A 17,893-nucleotide genomic window follows, 5' to 3' on the forward strand; every position below is an offset into this window, starting at 1 on the left:
GGAGATCTACTGTCCTGTAGGTTTACAGTCCAACCCTCTTCCTGGAGATCTACTGTCCTGTAGGTTTACAGCCCGACTTGAAACAACATGACAGGAATAGTTGTCATTGATCGAGATGTTCTGTTGGGACATTTATGTTATTATCGATGATAACAGATCATTACACTGTGCGATAATGGCAGCAGTGGACAACATGGCCATAATGACTGCCTTACTGAGACCATCTGAATATACACTCTCCTGAGAGCTTCAACTTGTAATGTTGAAGTTTGTGTGTGTGTGTGTGTGTGTGTGTGTGTGTGTGTGTGTGTGTGTGTGTGTGTGTGTGTGTGTGTGTGTGTGTGTGTGTGTGTGTGTGTGTGTGTGTGTGTGTGTGTGTGTGTGTGTGTCTACTTTACGGTTCTCCCTCTAACCCACTACTTTACGGTTCTCCCTCTAACCCACTACTTTACGGTTTTATCTCTCTAACCCGCTACTTTATGGTTTTATCTCTCTAACCCACTACTTTACGGTTTTATCTCTCTAACCCACTACTTTACGGTTCTCCCTCTAACCCACTACTTTACGGTTTTATCTCTCTAACCCGCTACTTTATGGTTTTATCTCTCTAACCCACTACTTTACGGTTTTATCTCTCTAACCCACTACTTTATGGTTTTATCTCTCTAACCCGCTACTTTATGGTTTTATCTCTCTAACCCACTACTTTACGGTTCTCCCTCTAACCCACTACTTTACGGTTCTCCCTCTAACCCACTACTTTACGGTTTTATCTCTCTAACCCGCTACTTTATGGTTTTATCTCTCTAACCCACTACTTTACGGTTTTATCTCTCTAACCCACTACTTTATGGTTTTATCTCTCTAACCCGCTACTTTATGGTTTTATCTCTCTAACCCACTACTTTACGGTTCTCCCTCTAACCCACTACTTTACGGTTCCTTCTCTCTCTAACCCACTGCTTTATGTTTCCTTCTCTCTCTAACCCACTACTTTACGTTTCCTTCTCTTTCTAACCCACTACTTTACATTTCCTTCTCTCTGTAACCCACTACTTTACATTTCCTTCTCTCTGTAACCCACTACTTTACGGTTCTCTCTGTAACCAACTACTTCACAGTTCTCTCTCTCTAACCCATTATTTTCCTTTTCTTTTTCTGTAACCCACTACTTTACGCTTCCTTCTCTCTCTAACCCAACTACTTAACCCACTACTTTATGTTTCTCTCTCTAACCCATTATTTTAACCCCTTTTCATTTCCTTTTCTCTAACCCACTACTTTATGTTTCCTTCTCTCTCTAACCACTACTTTACACTTCTAACCCACTGCTTTATGTTTCCTTTTCTCTGTAACCCACTACTTTATGTTTCCTTCTCTCTCTAACCCACTACTTTATGTTTCCTTCTCTCTCTAACCCACTACTTTACGTTTCCTTCTCTTTCTAACCCACTACTTTACAGTTCTCTCTGTAACCCACTACTTTACGGTTCTCTCTGTAACCAACTACTTTACAGTTCTCTCTCTCTCTCTCTCTCTCTCTCTCTCTCTCTCTCTCTCTCTCTCTCTCTCTCTCTCTCTCTCTCTCTCTCTAACCCACTATTTTCCTTTTCTTTTTCTGTAACCCACTACTTTACGCTTCCTTCTCTCTCTAACCCACTACTTTACATTTCCTTCTCTCTGTAACCCACTACTTTATGCTTCCTTCTCTCTCTAACCCACTACTTTACATTTCCTTCTCTCTGTAACCCACTACTTTACATTTCCTTCTCTCTGTAAACCACTACTTTACGTTTCCTTCTCTTTCTAACCCACTACTTTACATTTCCTCTCTCTGTAACCCACTACTTTAAGTTTCCTTCTCTTTCTAACCCACTACTTTACATTTCCTTCTCTCTGTAATCCACTACTTTACGCTTCCTTCTCTCTCTAACCCACTACTTTACATTTCCTTCTCTCTCTAACCCACTACTTTACATTTCCTTCTCTCTGTAACCCACTACTTTACGCTTCCTTCTCTCTCTAACCCACTACTTTACATTTCCTTTTCTCTCTAACCCACTACTTTACATTTCCTTCTCTCTGTAACCCACTACTTTACATTTCCTTCTCTTTCTAACCCACTACTTTACATTTCCTTCTCTCTGTAACCCACTACTTTACGTTTCCTTCTCTTTCTAACCCACTACTTTACATTTCCTTCTCTCTGTAACCCACTACTTTACGTTTCCTTCTCTTTCTAACCCACTACTTTACATTTCCTTCTCTCTGTAACCCACTGCTTTATGTTTCCTTCTCTCTCTAACCCACTACTTTACGCTTCATTCTCTCTCTAACCCATCATTTGAATCACGTTCTAACTGAACACACTCCCACACACTCACATCATGCACACGCACACGTACACTGTTTCAGTATTGTCCTCAGTGTGTGTAAGGTCATTCCTTACACCCGTCTCTCTGCACGTCCCCATTTAGACAACAGCCTAATCTGTTCCTGCCAAGCCTGTATCTTTGGAGTTCTGCCAAAACTAATGAAATCTGGCTTCCTGATGATTACCTGTCATGTCCTCTCTCCACCCCTGTCCCTGTTCTCCACTCTCTCTAAACTCTCTCGCCCTCTGCTCTCTCTCCACCCCTGTCCCTGTTCTCCACTCTCTCTAAACTCTCTCGACCTCTGCTCTCTCTCCACCCCTGTCCCTGTTCTCCACTCTCTCTAAATTCTCTCGCCCTCTGCTCTCTCTCCACCCCTGTCCCTATCCCTTTTCTCCACTCTCCCTAAACTCTCCCACCCTCTGCTCTCTCTCCACCCCTGTCCCTATCCCTTTTCTCCACCCCTGTCCCTATCCCTTTTCTCCACTCTCCCTAAACTCTCTCACCCTCTGCTACCTCCCTCCCTCCCTCCCTCCCTCCCTCCCTCCCTCCCTCCCTCCCTCCCTCCCTCCCTCCCTCCCTCCCTCCCCCCTCTCCTCCTACTCCCTGCATCTCTGGACAAAGTTACTAGACAATGCCTTGTTTCTGTGTCTCTGAATTTCCTTCATGAGTTAAGGAAGGCTTGCCTGAGATTTTCCGGCCTGATAGAGACAGGAAAAGGGGTTATCTGTATTGCAGATGAAGAGAAAGGAGAAACAGAGAGTCTTTACCACAACCTAACGTATGATAACCAGTCTGTAACAAGGGTCCAGAAAGATTTTCACATGAAATGAAATGGAACATATCCTTGCCTTAGTCAGATATTATATGTGAGTTGCAGAAATTAACCCCAAAAAACAGTGAAGTCAGTGAAGTCACCATGTTCCTGTGGTGGTGGAAGTTGTTTTTAAAAGGAAGTGTTCTCCTCACGATAATTAAGTAATTGGAGAAGGTAATGAGAGACAATGTATCCTTCCTTGTTTCCTGTGTCAGCTCTGCCTATGGGACAGGAGAGGACAGACAGTCCCCTCTACCTCAGTGTTTCCTGTGTCTGCTCTGCCTCTGGGACAGGAGAGGACAGACAGTCCAGTCCACCTCAGTGTTTCCTGTGTCTACTCTGCCGCTGGGACAGGAGAGGACAGACAGTCCCCTCTACCTCAGTGTTTCCTGTGTCTACTCTGCCTCTGGGACAGGAGAGGACGGACAGTCCCCTCTACCTCAGTGTTTCCTGTGTCTGCTCTGCCTCTGGGACAGGAGAGGACAGACAGTCCACTACCTTAGTGTTTCTTGTGTCTACTCTGCCTCTAGGACAGGAGAGGACAGACAGCCCAGTCTACCTCAGAGTTTCCTGTGTCTACTCTGCCTCTGGGACAGGAGAGGACAGACAGCCCAGTCTACCTCAGAGTTTCCTGTGTCTACTCTGCCTCTGGGACAGGAGAGGACAGACAGCCCAGTCTACTTCAGAGTTTCCTGTGTCTACTCTGCCTCTGGGACAGGAGAGGACAGACAGTCCACTACCTTAGTGTTTCTTGTGTCTACTCTGCCTCTAGGACAGGAGAGGACAGACAGCCCAGTCTACCTCAGAGTTTCCTGTGTCTACTCTGCCTCTGGGACAGGAGAGGACAGACAGCCCAGTCTACCTCAGAGTTTCCTGTGTCTACTCTGCCTCTGGGACAGGAGAGGACAGACAGCCCAGTCTACCTCAGAGTATTGCATCTGTACAGATATATTATTGAAATAACTTTAGTGCTCACAAGGTCTTTTGAAAACCCTTGAAATATGTGTGTACAGGGATAACTTTGTCCAGTCCTAGCTAAGCAGAGACAATGAGGATCCATGTTCTGTACATGCTTATTTTAGGTGCCGAAACAAAGGAAGATGCAGAGAAGACAATGGCAGCAGTGATACGTACAGACAGCACTTGCAGGTTGTGTCCCTGGATGGTCTTGAGCAGGTTGGTGACCCCTCCCTCCAGTCCCCCGTTGATGAAGACGCCGTTGCTGAAGTGGTACAGCAGAATGGTCCTCAGGATGTTCACGTCGCCTAGTGATGACACGAGCAGAGGGCTGGCTTAAAGACCCGTGTTGGGATTAATTACTTGAAAAACACGTTACATTGAACAATATCACTTTGTGTGGAAAGTAACGCAAAAAAATCTAAATCTCACTGTTTGTTTGAATGTCATGAGGGAGCGAGTTGAGCTGGTCTCAGTAACTCAGGTTCGGTCACTAGTTCCTCATTGTGGTGCTACTTTCCTGTACTATATATGAGCTGCTTTTCTGTTACTATATATGAGCTGCTTTCCTGTTACTATATATGAGCTGCTTTTCTGTTACTATATATGAGCTGCTTTCCTGTACTATATATGAGCTGCTTTTCTGTACTATATATGAGCTGCTTTCCTGTACTATATATGAGCTGCTTTTCTGTACTATATATGAGCTGCTTTCCTGTACTCTATATGAGCTGCTTTCCTGTACTCTATATGAGCTGCTTTCCTGTACTCTATATGAGCTGCTTTCCTGTTACTATATATGAGCTGCTTTCCTGTACTCTATATGAGCTGCTTTCCTGTACTCTATATGAGCTGCTTTCCTGTTACTATATATGAGCTGCTTTTCTGTTACTATATATGAGCTGCTTTTCTGTTACTATATATGAGCTGCTTTTCTGTACTCTATATGAGCTGCTTTCCTGTTACTATATATGAGCTGCTTTTCTGTTACTATATATGAGCTGCTTTTCTGTTACTATATATGAGCTGCTTTCCTGTACTCTATATGAGCTGCTTTCCTGTTACTATATATGAGCTGCTTTTCTGTTACTATATATGAGCTGCTTTTCTGTACTCTATATGAGCTGCTTTCCTGTTACTATATATGAGCTGCTTTTCTGTTACTATATATGAGCTGCTTTCCTGTACTCTATATGAGCTGCTTTCCTGTTACTATATATGAGCTGCTTTTCTGTTACTATATATGAGCTGCTTTTCTGTTACTATATATGAGCTGCTTTTCTGTACTCTATATGAGCTGCTTTCCTGTACTCTATATGAGCTGCTTTCCTGTTACTATATATGAGCTGCTTTCCTGTACTCTATATGAGCTGCTTTCCTGTTACTATATATGAGCTGCTTTTCTGTTACTCTATATGAGCTGCTTTCCTGTTACTATATATGAGCTGCTTTCCTGTTACTATATATGAGCTGCTTTCCTGTTAATATATATGAGCTGCTTTCCTGTACTCTATATGAGCTGCTTTCCTGTTACTATATATGAGCTGCTTTCCTGTACTATATATGAGCTGCTTTCCTGTTACTATATATGAGCTGCTTTCCTGTACTATATATGAGCTGCTTTCCTGTTACTATATATGAGCTGCTTTCCTGTACTCTATATGAGCTGCTTTCCTGTTACTATATATGAGCTGCTTTCCTGTACTCTATATGAGCTGCTTTCCTGTTACTATATATGAGCTGCTTTCCTGTACTCTATATGAGCTGCTTTCCTGTTAATATATATGAGCTGCTTTCCTGTTACTATATATGAGCTGCTTTCCTGTTACTATATATGAGCTGCTTTCCTGTTACTATATATGAGCTGCTTTCCTGTTAATATATATGAGCTGCTTTCCTGTTAATATATATGAGCTGCTTTCCTGTTAATATATATGAGCTGCTTTCCTGTTACTATATATGAGCTGCTTTCCTGTTACTATATATGAGCTGCTTTCCTGTTACTATATATGAGCTGCTTTCCTGTTAATATATATGAGCTGCTTTCCTGTACTATATATGAGCTGTTTCCTGTTACTATATATGAGCTGCTTTCCTGTACTATATATGAGCTGCTTTCCTGTTACTATATATGAGCTGCTTTCCTGTTACTATATATGAGCTGCTTTCCTGTACTCTATATGAGCTGCTTTCCTGTTACTATATATGAGCTGCTTTCCTGTACTCTATATGAGCTGCTTTCCTGTTACTATATATGAGCTGCTTTCCTGAACTATATATGAGCTGCTTTCCTGTTACTATATATGAGCTGTTTCCTGTTACTATATATGAGCTGCTTTTTAACCACAACAATAGACAAAGACTTGAAAGATATGATTTAGCGGTCCTCCAAACATTCGACTGGACCCAGGTACAGTGAGTTATATCATAGAATACAGGTTCAGATGCATCCCAAATGACAACCTATTCCTTATGTATACAGTGCCTTGCGAAAGTATTCGGCCCCCTTGAACTTTGTGACCTTTTGCCACATTTCAGACTTCAAACATAAAGATATAAAACTGTATTTTTTTTGTGAAGAATCAACAACAAGTGGGACACAATCATGAAGTGGAACGACATTTATTGGATATTTCAAACTTTTTTAACAAATCAAAAACGGAAAAATTGGGCGTGCAAAATTATTCAGACCCTTTACTTTCAGTGCAGCAAACTCTGGGTGGGGGGGTTGAGGAGGTAAAGGGACATTTGATGAGGTGATCCTCTGGGTGGGGGGGTTGAGGAGGTAAAGGGACATTTGAGGAGGTGTTCCTCTATGGGGGTGAGGAGGTAAAGGGAAATTTGAGGAGGTGTTTCTCTGGGGGAGTTGAGGAGGTAAAGGGATATTTGAGGAGGTGTTCCTCTGGGTGGGGGGGGAGTTGAGGAGGTAAAGGGATATTTGAGGAGGTGTTCCTTTTGGGTAGGGTTGGGGGTAAAGGGATATTTGAGGAGGTAAAGGGATTTGAGGATTTGAGGAGTAAAGGGATATTTGTTCCTCTGGGTGGGGGGGTTGAGGAGGTAAAGGGATATTTGAGGAGGTGTTCCTCTGGGTGGGGGTGGGGGGGGGGTTGAGGAGGTAAAGGGATATTTGAGGAGGTGTTCCTCTGGGTGGTTTGAGGAGGTACAGGGACGCTTGAGGAGAAGAGAAAAAACAGCCAACTTACTGGTGAGCATGGTGATGTCCTGCTCTGTGAGACCGTCGAATGCTTCGTCTGTTGGGGCGAACACGGTGTAGGATCCCTCCTGTTTCAACAGCTCTGTCAGACCTGCACTCTCCATCAGAGACAGGAAGATACTAGAAAGACACACAATCAATCCATCCATAAATTCTACTGATCAGTTCCTTTGTTTTCCCGACCTCATTTTCAACAGCCATAACAAGTCTTGAACAATGTTCACTTTACCAAAGTAATAATAATAATAAATAATAATACTACGTACATATAGCATCAGGTTTCACACATATATTTAATTGATACCAAAAGTGTTGAGAGCACATGAACATCTCAGGCCCCTATAGGATACCTGAACTGTATAGTAACACATTGATTAGGGTCAGTGTCCTTACTTAAAGCGTCCATCAGACATGAGAAGTTGGTAGATGGTGGTCTGAGCTGGTTTGATGAGAGAACTCATCAGATGAAGAGCTCCGTTGCTGCCCTCTTTACTGCCTCGCACCATGCAGGCATTCTCTATACACACAGCCTAGAGACAGAGATGCATCAATCCATTACAGAGAGAGAGAGAGAGAGAGAGAGAAGGTGTGAGAGACAAAGAGAGAGAGAGAGAGAAGGTGTGAGAGACAAAGAGAGAGCGAGAGCGAGAAGAGAGAGAGAGAGAGAGAGAGAGAGAGAGAGAGAGAGAGAGAGAGAGAGAGAGGTGTGAGAGACTCTCTCTCTGAGAGACAAAGAGAGAGCTCTCTCTCTCTCTCTCTCTCTCTCTCTCTCTCTCTCTCAATTCAATTCAATTCAATTCAATTCAATTCAATTCAATTCAATTCAAGGGCTTTATTGGCATGGGAAACATGTTTAACATTGCCAAAGCAAGTGAGGTAGACAACATACAAAGTGAATCTCTCTCTCTCTCTCTCTCTCTCTACCTCGCTCTCTCTCTCTCTCTCGCTCTCTTTCTCTCTCTCTCTCTTTCTCTCTTTCTCTCTCTCTCTCTCTCTCTCTACCTCGCTCTCTCTCCCTCTCTTTCTCTCTCTTTCGCTCTTTCTCTCGCTCTACCTCTCTCTCTCTCTTTCTCTCTAATTCTCTCTGTTTGAGGACACACACACACACCCACACACATACTCACTGTGCGGTAGATGAAGACACGCAATAGCTTTCCGGAGATGGTTTCTAGCAGTTGTCCATTGTAGAGTTCACTCAGCGTATGTTTTAACTTCAGGATGTGGTTCTCTAGGATCACCTTGAGCATACTCTGGTCTATAGACATGACCTCATCTGGAACACAAAGGGGACATACTGTATATACACTTATTGATACTCAATTCAATGTGTTGTTTATTCAAATCTCTCCTCTGCAATATCTTAGGTGATATTGATTAAACCAGATACTAAACTCAGAATTTAAGATTTAAGGTTGGGGCTTGTACTTAGAGCCAGGGTTCCTAGTACATTTCCAATGTGTTTCTCTGGACCAAAAACAGGGCTTATTCAACAACTCTAAACCTTGTGCTTAAATTACAGGCTGAAATTGCTGGGCGTAGGTTCCTAGGCTCCACGCCCCTCAGTCGAAAAGGGTCTGTTATGTGCTATGTTAAAGAGGAGGCATTGAGAAAACAGGGTTGAGGGGAGCCAATGGCGTGTACTCACCAGAGAATGCAGGGTTGAGGGGAGCCAATAGCGTGTACTCTGTCTCTGGCTTCATGGCAGCTGATAGGCCGAGCTCTGACACCATGTCACTGAAGGTGCTCTGGGATTCACCAACCAGCTCCATCACCTCCTTGGCTTGAAGTGGAACAGCACACACATAAACATCAGGTACAGCATCAACAACAATAACCCACACACACTTGCACAAAAACAACAACATAAACAACAACAACACACACTTACACCAAAAGAGCAACCAGCTGCATAATTTCCTTGGCTTGCTAATAAAACACTACCACAAGCCTACAGGTTTCCATTTTAGCCCCTAAACCCTTATCCAGGTATCTCTAGAATGAACCCTAAACCCTTACCCAGGTATCTCTGGAATGAACCCTAAACCCTTACCCAGGTATCTCTGGAATGAACCCTAAACCCTTATCATGGTCTCTAGAATGAACCCTAAACCCTTATCATGGTCTCTCTAGAATGAACCCTAAACCCTTATCATGGTCTCTAGAATGAACCCTAAACCCTTATCATGGTCTCTAGAATGAACCCTAAACCCTTATCATGGTCTCTAGAATGAACCCTAAACCCTTATCATGGTCTCTAGAATGAACCCTAAACCCTTATCATGGTGTCTAGAATGAACCCTAAACCCTTACCCAGGTCTCTCTAGAATGAACCCTAAACCCTTATCCTGGTCTCTAGAATGAACCCTAAACCCTTATCATGGTGTCTCTAGAATGAACCCTAAACCCTTATCCTGGTCTCTAGAATGAACCCTAAACCCTTATCCTGATCTCTAGAATGAACCCTAAACCCTTATCCTGATCTCTAGAATGAACCCTAAACCCTTACCCAGGTCTCTCTAGAATGAACCCTAAACCCTTATCCTGGTCTCTAGAATGAACCCTAAACCCTTATCATGGTGTCTCTAGAATGAACCCTAAACCCTTATCCTGGTCTCTAGAATGAACCCTAAACCCTTATCCTGATCTCTAGAATGAACCCTAAACCCTTATCATGGTCTCTAGAATGAACCCTAAACCCTTATCATGGTCTCTAGAATGAACCCTAAACCCTTATCATGGTCTCAGGAATGAACCCTAAACCCTTATCATGGTCTCTAGAATGAACCCTAAACCCTTATCATGGTCTCTAGAATGAACCCTAAACCCTTATCATGGTCTCTAGAATGAACCCTAAACCCTTATCATGGTCTCTAGAATGAACCCTAAACCCTTATCATGGTCTCTAGAATGAACCCTAAACCCTTATCATGGTCTCTAGAATGAACCCTAAACCCTTATCCTGGTCTCTAGAATGAACCCTAAACCCTTACCCAGGTATCTCTGGAATGAACCCTAAACCCTTATCCTGGTCTCTAGAATGAACCCTAAACCCTTACCCAGGTATCTCTAGAATGAACCCTAAACCCTTACCCAGGTATCTCTGGAATGAACCCTAAACCCTTATCCTGGTCTCTAGAATGAACCCTAAACCCTTACCCAGGTATCTCTGGAATGAACCCTAAACCCTTACCCAGGTATCTCTGGAATGAACCCTAAACCCTTATAAAGAGACTAACATAGTTAAATAAAGGTTAATTTATCTCAATTAGACTAGCACAGTTAAATACATTTTCAAACAACATACTGGACATGTATACTATAAAATATATAAATGCAACATTCAACAATTTCAACGATTTTACTGAGTTACAGTTCATGTAAGGAAATCAGTCAATTGAAATGGATTTACTGTATTAGACCCTAATCTATGGATTTCACATGACTGGGCGCAGCCATGGAGGGCCTGGGATGTCATAGGTCCACCCACTAGGGTGCCAGGCCCAGCCAATCAGAATTCGTTTTTCCCTTTATCAGCTGCTCGGGTGGCTGGTTTCAGACGATTCTCTGGCAACAGCTCTGGAGGACATTCCTACAGTCAGCATGTCAATTGCACGCCCCCTCAGAACTGCACATTTTAGAGTGGCCTTTTATAGTCCCCAGCACAAGGTGCACCTGTGTAATGATCTAGCTGTTGAATCATCTTCTTGATATTCCACACCTGTCAGGTGGATAGATTATCTTGGCAAAGGAAAAAATGCTCACTAACAGGGATGTAAACAAATCCATTCATATCCAAGAGAAATGACTTCTGCTACAGACAGAAGAGGGACTGGCCACTCCTTAGAGTCTGGTTCCTCTCTAGGTTTCTTCCTAGGTTCCTGCCTTCTAGGGACTTGTTTCCTAGCCACTGTAACTCTGCATCATTGCTTTTTGCTTTGGGGCTTTAGGCTGAGTATCTGTAAAGCAGTTTGTGACAGAGAACTACTGATGTAAAAAGGCCTTTATTAAATACATTTGATTGATTGATTAATTGAGTTAAGGGGTTGGCTTTTAAATTAGGCAACGTTTGTGGAATCTCTTTCAGTGTCTCACCATGAAGTCCTACTACATGGGTTTAAAGGTTATCATCATGGGAATAAGATCTTACCTGAGTCAGGTATGAGGACCTTGTCGATGAGGTGGATGACTCCGTTGGAGGTGACAATGTCTTTTTTCAGGACCATCTTGATCCCGTTGACCGTCAGGCTGTCTCCGTCACAGCCGATCTCAATGGTGCTGCCCTCCACTGTCTCGTACACAGACCCAGCCATGATGGCCTCAGAGCACTGCACACTGTTTAACAGGTGGTAGTTCACCAGGGCTATGGGAGAGAGAGGGAGTAGGAGTAGGAGTAGGAGTAGGAGTAGGAGAGGAGAGGAGAGGAGAGGAGAGGAGAGGAGAGGAGAGGAGAGGAGAGGAGAGGAGAGGAGAGGAGAGGTGGAAAAGCGGAATAGTGTTATAACTTTTTGAGGTCAAGGACACTCTTTGTGATATTACATACAGCAGGAACTACCTCATAATCAGAACACAAGTGAGATAAAAATAGCATACACAGAGTTTTAATATGACTTTGGCAGCGCATGGCTGGACAAAACAAGTCTCGGACTTTGGGAAGGAACATTTTAGAGGCCCTCTTCTTGGCATCAGAGAGAAAATGTTGCAGTTTTCAAGCTAATATCCTGCAATTCTACACATTTTGTCATGTGAGAGATTTGTGTTGTTGTTGCAGCTTTAAAAGCTAATGTGTGACCAGGAAACAGGAAACTACGTGTATGTTGCAATTCATGAGCTCACAGGAGAGTCGCTTGAATGTAAAAACCTTTTTTTGGGATCAAAATGTGAACTTTCGTGGGCTTTAATAACACACTTCTGTTGTGGTTGTTGTTTAACTAGCTAAAGTTAGCTGGCTGGCTCGTTAGCTAACGTTACGTGATGTGTGTGATCTTAAATGTTGTTTACCTAGCTAGGTTCATTGTTTACCTAGCTAGGTACATTGATTACCTAGCTAGGTACATTGTTTACCTAGCTAGGTACATTATTTACGTAGCTAGGTACATTGTTTACCTAGCTAGATTCATTGTTTACCTAGCTAGGTACATTATTTACGTAGCTAGGTACATTGTTTACCTAGCTAGGTTGATTGTTTACCTAGCTGGCTAGCTACCTGTCTTAAGCTAAAGTGTACTGTTAACTAGCTAGCTAGTGTTAGCTGGCTGGCTCCCTAGCAGACTTTGTTATTCATTTCCCAAAGCTGTTTGCTTTTCTAGTTAGAGCCTAATGTTAGGCATTGTTGTTAAACTAGATAAGATTAGCTAGCTGGCTCGTTAGCCAACCTTATGTGACGTGTGTACAACACCCGTTGAATATGGACGGTGTCAGTAAACGTCAGCAAAAAGGCGTAATGAAATTGTTGCCTACAGAGCTGGTAAGACTGTTTTCATGTTATCCAGAGGTAAACAAATCCTCGGCCAGAGCGTCAAGTGTGCACTGAACGCAAGGAGATGGGTGGGGACAAAGCTTAAGAGGGTGTGAACAATGTTGAATGGGTGTAGACGAAGAGAGACCTTCAGTAGATACCAAAACATTCAAGGGCAATTGTTAACAAGTTCATCATCTTTCAAAGCAGAATTACCTCCCCATTGTTCCTCAACTGTAGTGTATGATATACCATTTTGTAGCTCTGAGTCTCTACTTGTATCTAATGCAAAACAAAATATTTAAAAAGTCACATTTTGCTACATAAGACAGAATCCAGGTGCTGAGTCACATATCCTGTAATTCTCTTTTTTTTACGAGGTAGAATGAAAACTGTTTTAAAGATTCAATTAGAGTGAAACATAATATAATAGTATAACAATGTATAATTTGTGGAGTAATGTGGAAAACAATATCCCTGTGAGCCTCCCAGGCCCATTTTGCCCAGGGTTAACAACATACATTGGAGATTAATCATGTTTTATTGTAGTGCATTACACCCTCTAAACTTAGACCACGGATCCCTTGGGCAAATTTTATGTGTTGTTGTTAGTAATATTCCTTAAAAAATTAAAGTAAATAATTATAATATATATATATATTTATATACACACTACCATTCAAAAGTTTGGGGTCACTTAGAAATGTCCTTGCTTTTGAAAGAAAAGCACATTTTTTGTCCATTAAAATAACATAAAATTGATCAGAAATACAGTGTAGACATTGTTAATGTTGTAAATGATTATTGTAGCTGGAAATGGCTGATATTTAATGGAACATCTACATAGGTGGACAGAGACCCATTATCAGCAACCATCACTCCTGTGTTCCAATGGCACATTGTGTTAGCTAATCCAAGTTTATCATTTTAAAAGGCTAATTGATCATTAGAAAACCCTTTTACAGTTATTTAAAGTGAATGTGTAGTTCTTATTCAAACCGATGGAGTCACTGGGACACTGTAGGGGGTCATGCTTTGAGTTGTAATAGCTTGAAAATGTTGACAGGCCTTTTTAAGACCTGTAGGACAGGACAGGACAGCACACTGTGACTGTGTGAAAATATGGACCAAGGTCAGACCAGACCAGGACAGTCAGTCTGTTCAGGATGTTCTGTTTGGCCAGTGGTTGGTTGGTTGTTCCACAAGGTGACATCATATGCTCTTGTTTCTCTCAGATTTGAACAGCTCTAACAATAAATAGGTGATTGTTTGAGAGAGAGAAAACAGAGAGAGAGGAGAGAGAGAGAGAGAGAGAGAGAGAGAGAGAGAGAGAGAGAGAGAGAGAGAGAGAGAGAGAGAGAGAGAGAGACATAGAGACAGAGAGAGAGACAGAGAGATTTTCTGGATTTTTGTTTTAGATTCTATCACTCACAGTTGAAGTGTACCTATGATACATATTACAGACCTCTACATGCTTTGTAAGTAGGAAAACCTGCAAAATCAGCAGTGTATCAAATACTTGTTCTCCCCACTGTACACACCTCGGCCTAAACATCAGCACCACAGGTAACTTCCACAAAGCTCTGAAAGATCTGAGAGACAAGGCAAGAAGGACCTATGCCATCAAAAGGAACTTAACATTTGACATTCCAATTAGGACCTGGTTAAAAACAATTGCCCTATAAAAACCCACTGCCCTTTATGGTTGTGAGGTCTGGGGTCCCCTCACCAACCATGAATACACAAAATGAGAGAGAGAGAGACAGAGAGAGAGAGAGAGAGAGAGAGAGAGAGAGAGAGAGAGAGAGAGAGAGAGAGAGAGAGAGAGAGAGAAATATACAGAGAGAGAGAGAGAGAGAGAGAGAGAGAGAGAGAGAGAGAGAGAGAGAGAGAGAGAGAGAGAGAGAGAGAGAATATACAGAGAGAGAGAGAGAGAGAGAGAGAGAGAGAGAGAGAGAGAGAGAGAGAGAGAGAGAGAGAGAGAGAGAGGCCCTACACAGAGAGTACACAGCGGCAGAATACCTGACCACTGTGACTGACCCAAAACTAAGGAAAGCTTTGACTATGTACAGACTCAGTGAGCATAGCCTTGCTATTGAGAAAGGCCGCCGTAGGCAGACATGGCTCTCAAGATAAGACAGGCTATATGCTCACTGCCCACAAAATGAGGTGGAAACTGAGCTGCACTTCCTAACCTCCTGTCCAATGTATGACTATATTAGAGAGACATATTTCCCTCAGATTACACAGATCCACAAAGAATTCGAAAACAAATCCAATTTTGATAAACTCCCATATCTATTGGGTGAAATTCCACAGTGTGCATCACAGCTGCAAGATTTGTGACCTGTTGCCACGAGAAAAGGGCAACCAGTGAAGAACAAACACCAATTTAAATACAACCCATATTTATGCTTATTTATTTTATCTTGTGTCCTTTTACCATTTGTACATTGTTAAAACACTGTATATATATATATATAATATGACATTTGTAATGTCTTTATTGTTTTGAAACTTCTGTATGTGTAATGTTTACTGTTCATTTTTATTGTTTATTTCACTTTATATATTATCTACCTCACTTGCTTTGGTAATGCTAACACATGTTTCCCATGTCAATAAAGCCACTTGAATTTAATTGAATTGAATTGAGAGAGAGAGAGACAGAGAGAGATAGACAGAGAGAGAGAGAGGACAGAGAGAGAGAGACAGAGAGAGAGCGAGAGAGAGAGAGAGAGAGAGAGAGAGAGAGAGAGAGAGAGAGAGAGAGAGAGAGACAGAGAGAGAGAGAGAGAGAGAGAGAGAGAGAGAGAGAGAGAGAGACAGAGAGACAGAGAGACAGAGAGAGAGAGAGAGAGAGAGAGAGAGAGAGAGACAGAGAGACAGAGAGAGAGAGAGGACAGAGAGAGAGAGAGAGAGACAGAGAGACAGAGAGAGAGAGAGAGAGAGAGAGAGAGAGAGAGAGAGAGAGAGAGAGAGAGACAGAGAGACAGAGAGAGACAGAGAGAGAGAGAGAGAGAGAGAGACAGAGAGACAGAGAGAGAGAGAGGACAGAGAGAGAGAGAGAGAGACAGAGAGAGAGAGAGAGAGAGAGAGAGAGAGAGAGAGAGAGAGAGAGAGAGAGAGAGAGAGAGAGAGAGAGAGAGACAGAGCGACAGAGAGACAGAGAGACAGAGCGACAGAGCGACAGAGAGAGAGAGAGAGAGAGAGAGAGAGAGAGAGAGAGAGAGAGAGAGAGAGAGAGAGAGAGAGAGAGACAGAGAGACAGAGCGACAGAGAGACAGAGAGACAGAGACAGAGCGACAGAGCGAGAGAGAGAGAGAGAGAGAGAGAGAGAGAGAGAGAGAGAGAGAGAGAGAGAGAGAGAGAGAGAGAGAGAGAGAGAGAAATAGAATGTCAGTGTGGTCAGCCTGGATCTTATTCTTCCTGATTCCATTCCAATCCTGAAAACCAGTAACTTCCCCACATCCCTTCTCTCTGATACTCATGGGGCCGTCGCCTGATGGCTTACGACCTGTAGGTCCTGGTGACCGTATTTGTAAGTCGCTCTGGATAAGAGCGTCTGCTAAATGACTTAAATGTAAATGTAAATGTAATTGTCTGGGAGCTGTGATCTCTGCTGCTGATCAGTCTCTCTGAGTTCACTAGGAGACTCGTGGTGTTTTGCTAGTTGGATGGAGCTGACAGCAATGAAAAGGCAGTGAAGAAAATGTGCTACATTAGCAGGTTCTTTTTCAACCCTGCTACACCTCATGATCTACACACACACACACACACACACACACACACACACACACACACACACACACACACACACACACACACACACACACACACACACACACACACACACACACACACACACACACACACACACACACACACACACACACACACACACACACACACACACACACACACACACACACACACACACACACACACACACACACACACACACACGCACACACAACACACACACACACACACACACACACACACACCTCCCACATCACAGTGTGATTGACATGGGACACGCCAAAAATTGTCCATGATCAGCCTCTTCTGTCTTCACAGTGTGATTTGAATCCTGTCAACGTTTGAAATGATTCCAGATCCAAACACTACATTAGATCAGGTCTTCCAGGACATATTTAGACAGTCCTGTCAACGTTTATATATGGGATTCCAGACCAAACACTACATTAGATCAGGGCCCTATGGCACCCTATTCCCTATATATAGTGCACTACTTTAGACCAGAGCCCTATGGCACCCTATTCCCTATATAGTGCACTACTTTAGACCAGAGCCCTATGGCACCCTATTCCCTATATAGTGCACTACTTTAGACCAGAGCACTATGGCACCCTATTCCTATATATAGTGCACTACTTTAGACCAGAGCCCTATGGCACCCTATTCCCTATATAGTGCACTACTTTAGACCAGAGCCCTATGGCACCCTATTCCCTATATATAGTGCACTACTTTAGACCAAAGCCTGATGGGCTCTGCTGTATATAGGGGATAGGATACCAATTGGGATGCAACCCATCTGTCTGGGGTGAGCTGGCACTGAGACTAGCAGAACCAGTCTCTATTACAGGCCTAACAATCCTGATAAACCCACAGACCTCACAGAGCAATGAGGACATTATGGCTGTTACCCAACACATAGTCAGAGAGAGAGAGAGAAAGAGAGAGAGGGAGAGAGAGAGGGGGAAAAAAGAGAGGGAGAGGGGGAGAGAGAGACGGAGAGAGAGAGAGAGAGAGAGATACACTTCAATGGACACTCCATTTTTGTAGTCAGAGAGAGAGAGAGAGATGCACTCCCCAATGACACCTTGTTTTCTATATAGTGCACTTCCTTTAACCAGAGCCCTATGATTTACGGTCATAAGTAGTGCACTATATAGGGAATGGGGTTCTATAGGGCTCTGGTCTAAAGTAGTGCTCTATATAGGGAATGGGGTTCTATAGGGCTCTGGTCTAAAGTAGTGCACTATATAGGGAATGGGGTTCTATAGGGCTCTGGTCTAAAGTAGTGCACTATATAGGGAATGGGGTTCTAT

At 43.0% G+C, this 17,893-nt stretch overlaps 1 protein-coding gene across 1 annotated transcript in view; it reads right to left on the reverse strand.

The window, feature by feature from the left end:
• postna (periostin, osteoblast specific factor a) overlaps window positions 1–17,893 on the reverse strand; it is an 81,944-nt gene that overhangs the window by 26,464 nt on the left and 37,587 nt on the right. Inside the window, exons 8-13 of the mRNA XM_046317006.1 lie at window positions 11,508–11,720; window positions 9,006–9,140; window positions 8,485–8,633; window positions 7,754–7,890; window positions 7,350–7,480; window positions 4,324–4,454 (exon numbers count right to left, since the gene is read on the reverse strand). Coding sequence (XP_046172962.1) covers window positions 4,324–4,454; window positions 7,350–7,480; window positions 7,754–7,890; window positions 8,485–8,633; window positions 9,006–9,140; window positions 11,508–11,720 — 896 coding nt within the window. The remainder of the gene's footprint in view (window positions 1–4,323; window positions 4,455–7,349; window positions 7,481–7,753; window positions 7,891–8,484; window positions 8,634–9,005; window positions 9,141–11,507; window positions 11,721–17,893) is intronic.

Source organism: Oncorhynchus gorbuscha, linkage group LG20 (genome assembly GCF_021184085.1).
Source record: "Oncorhynchus gorbuscha isolate QuinsamMale2020 ecotype Even-year linkage group LG20, OgorEven_v1.0, whole genome shotgun sequence".
Taxonomy (NCBI): domain Eukaryota; kingdom Metazoa; phylum Chordata; class Actinopteri; order Salmoniformes; family Salmonidae; genus Oncorhynchus; species Oncorhynchus gorbuscha.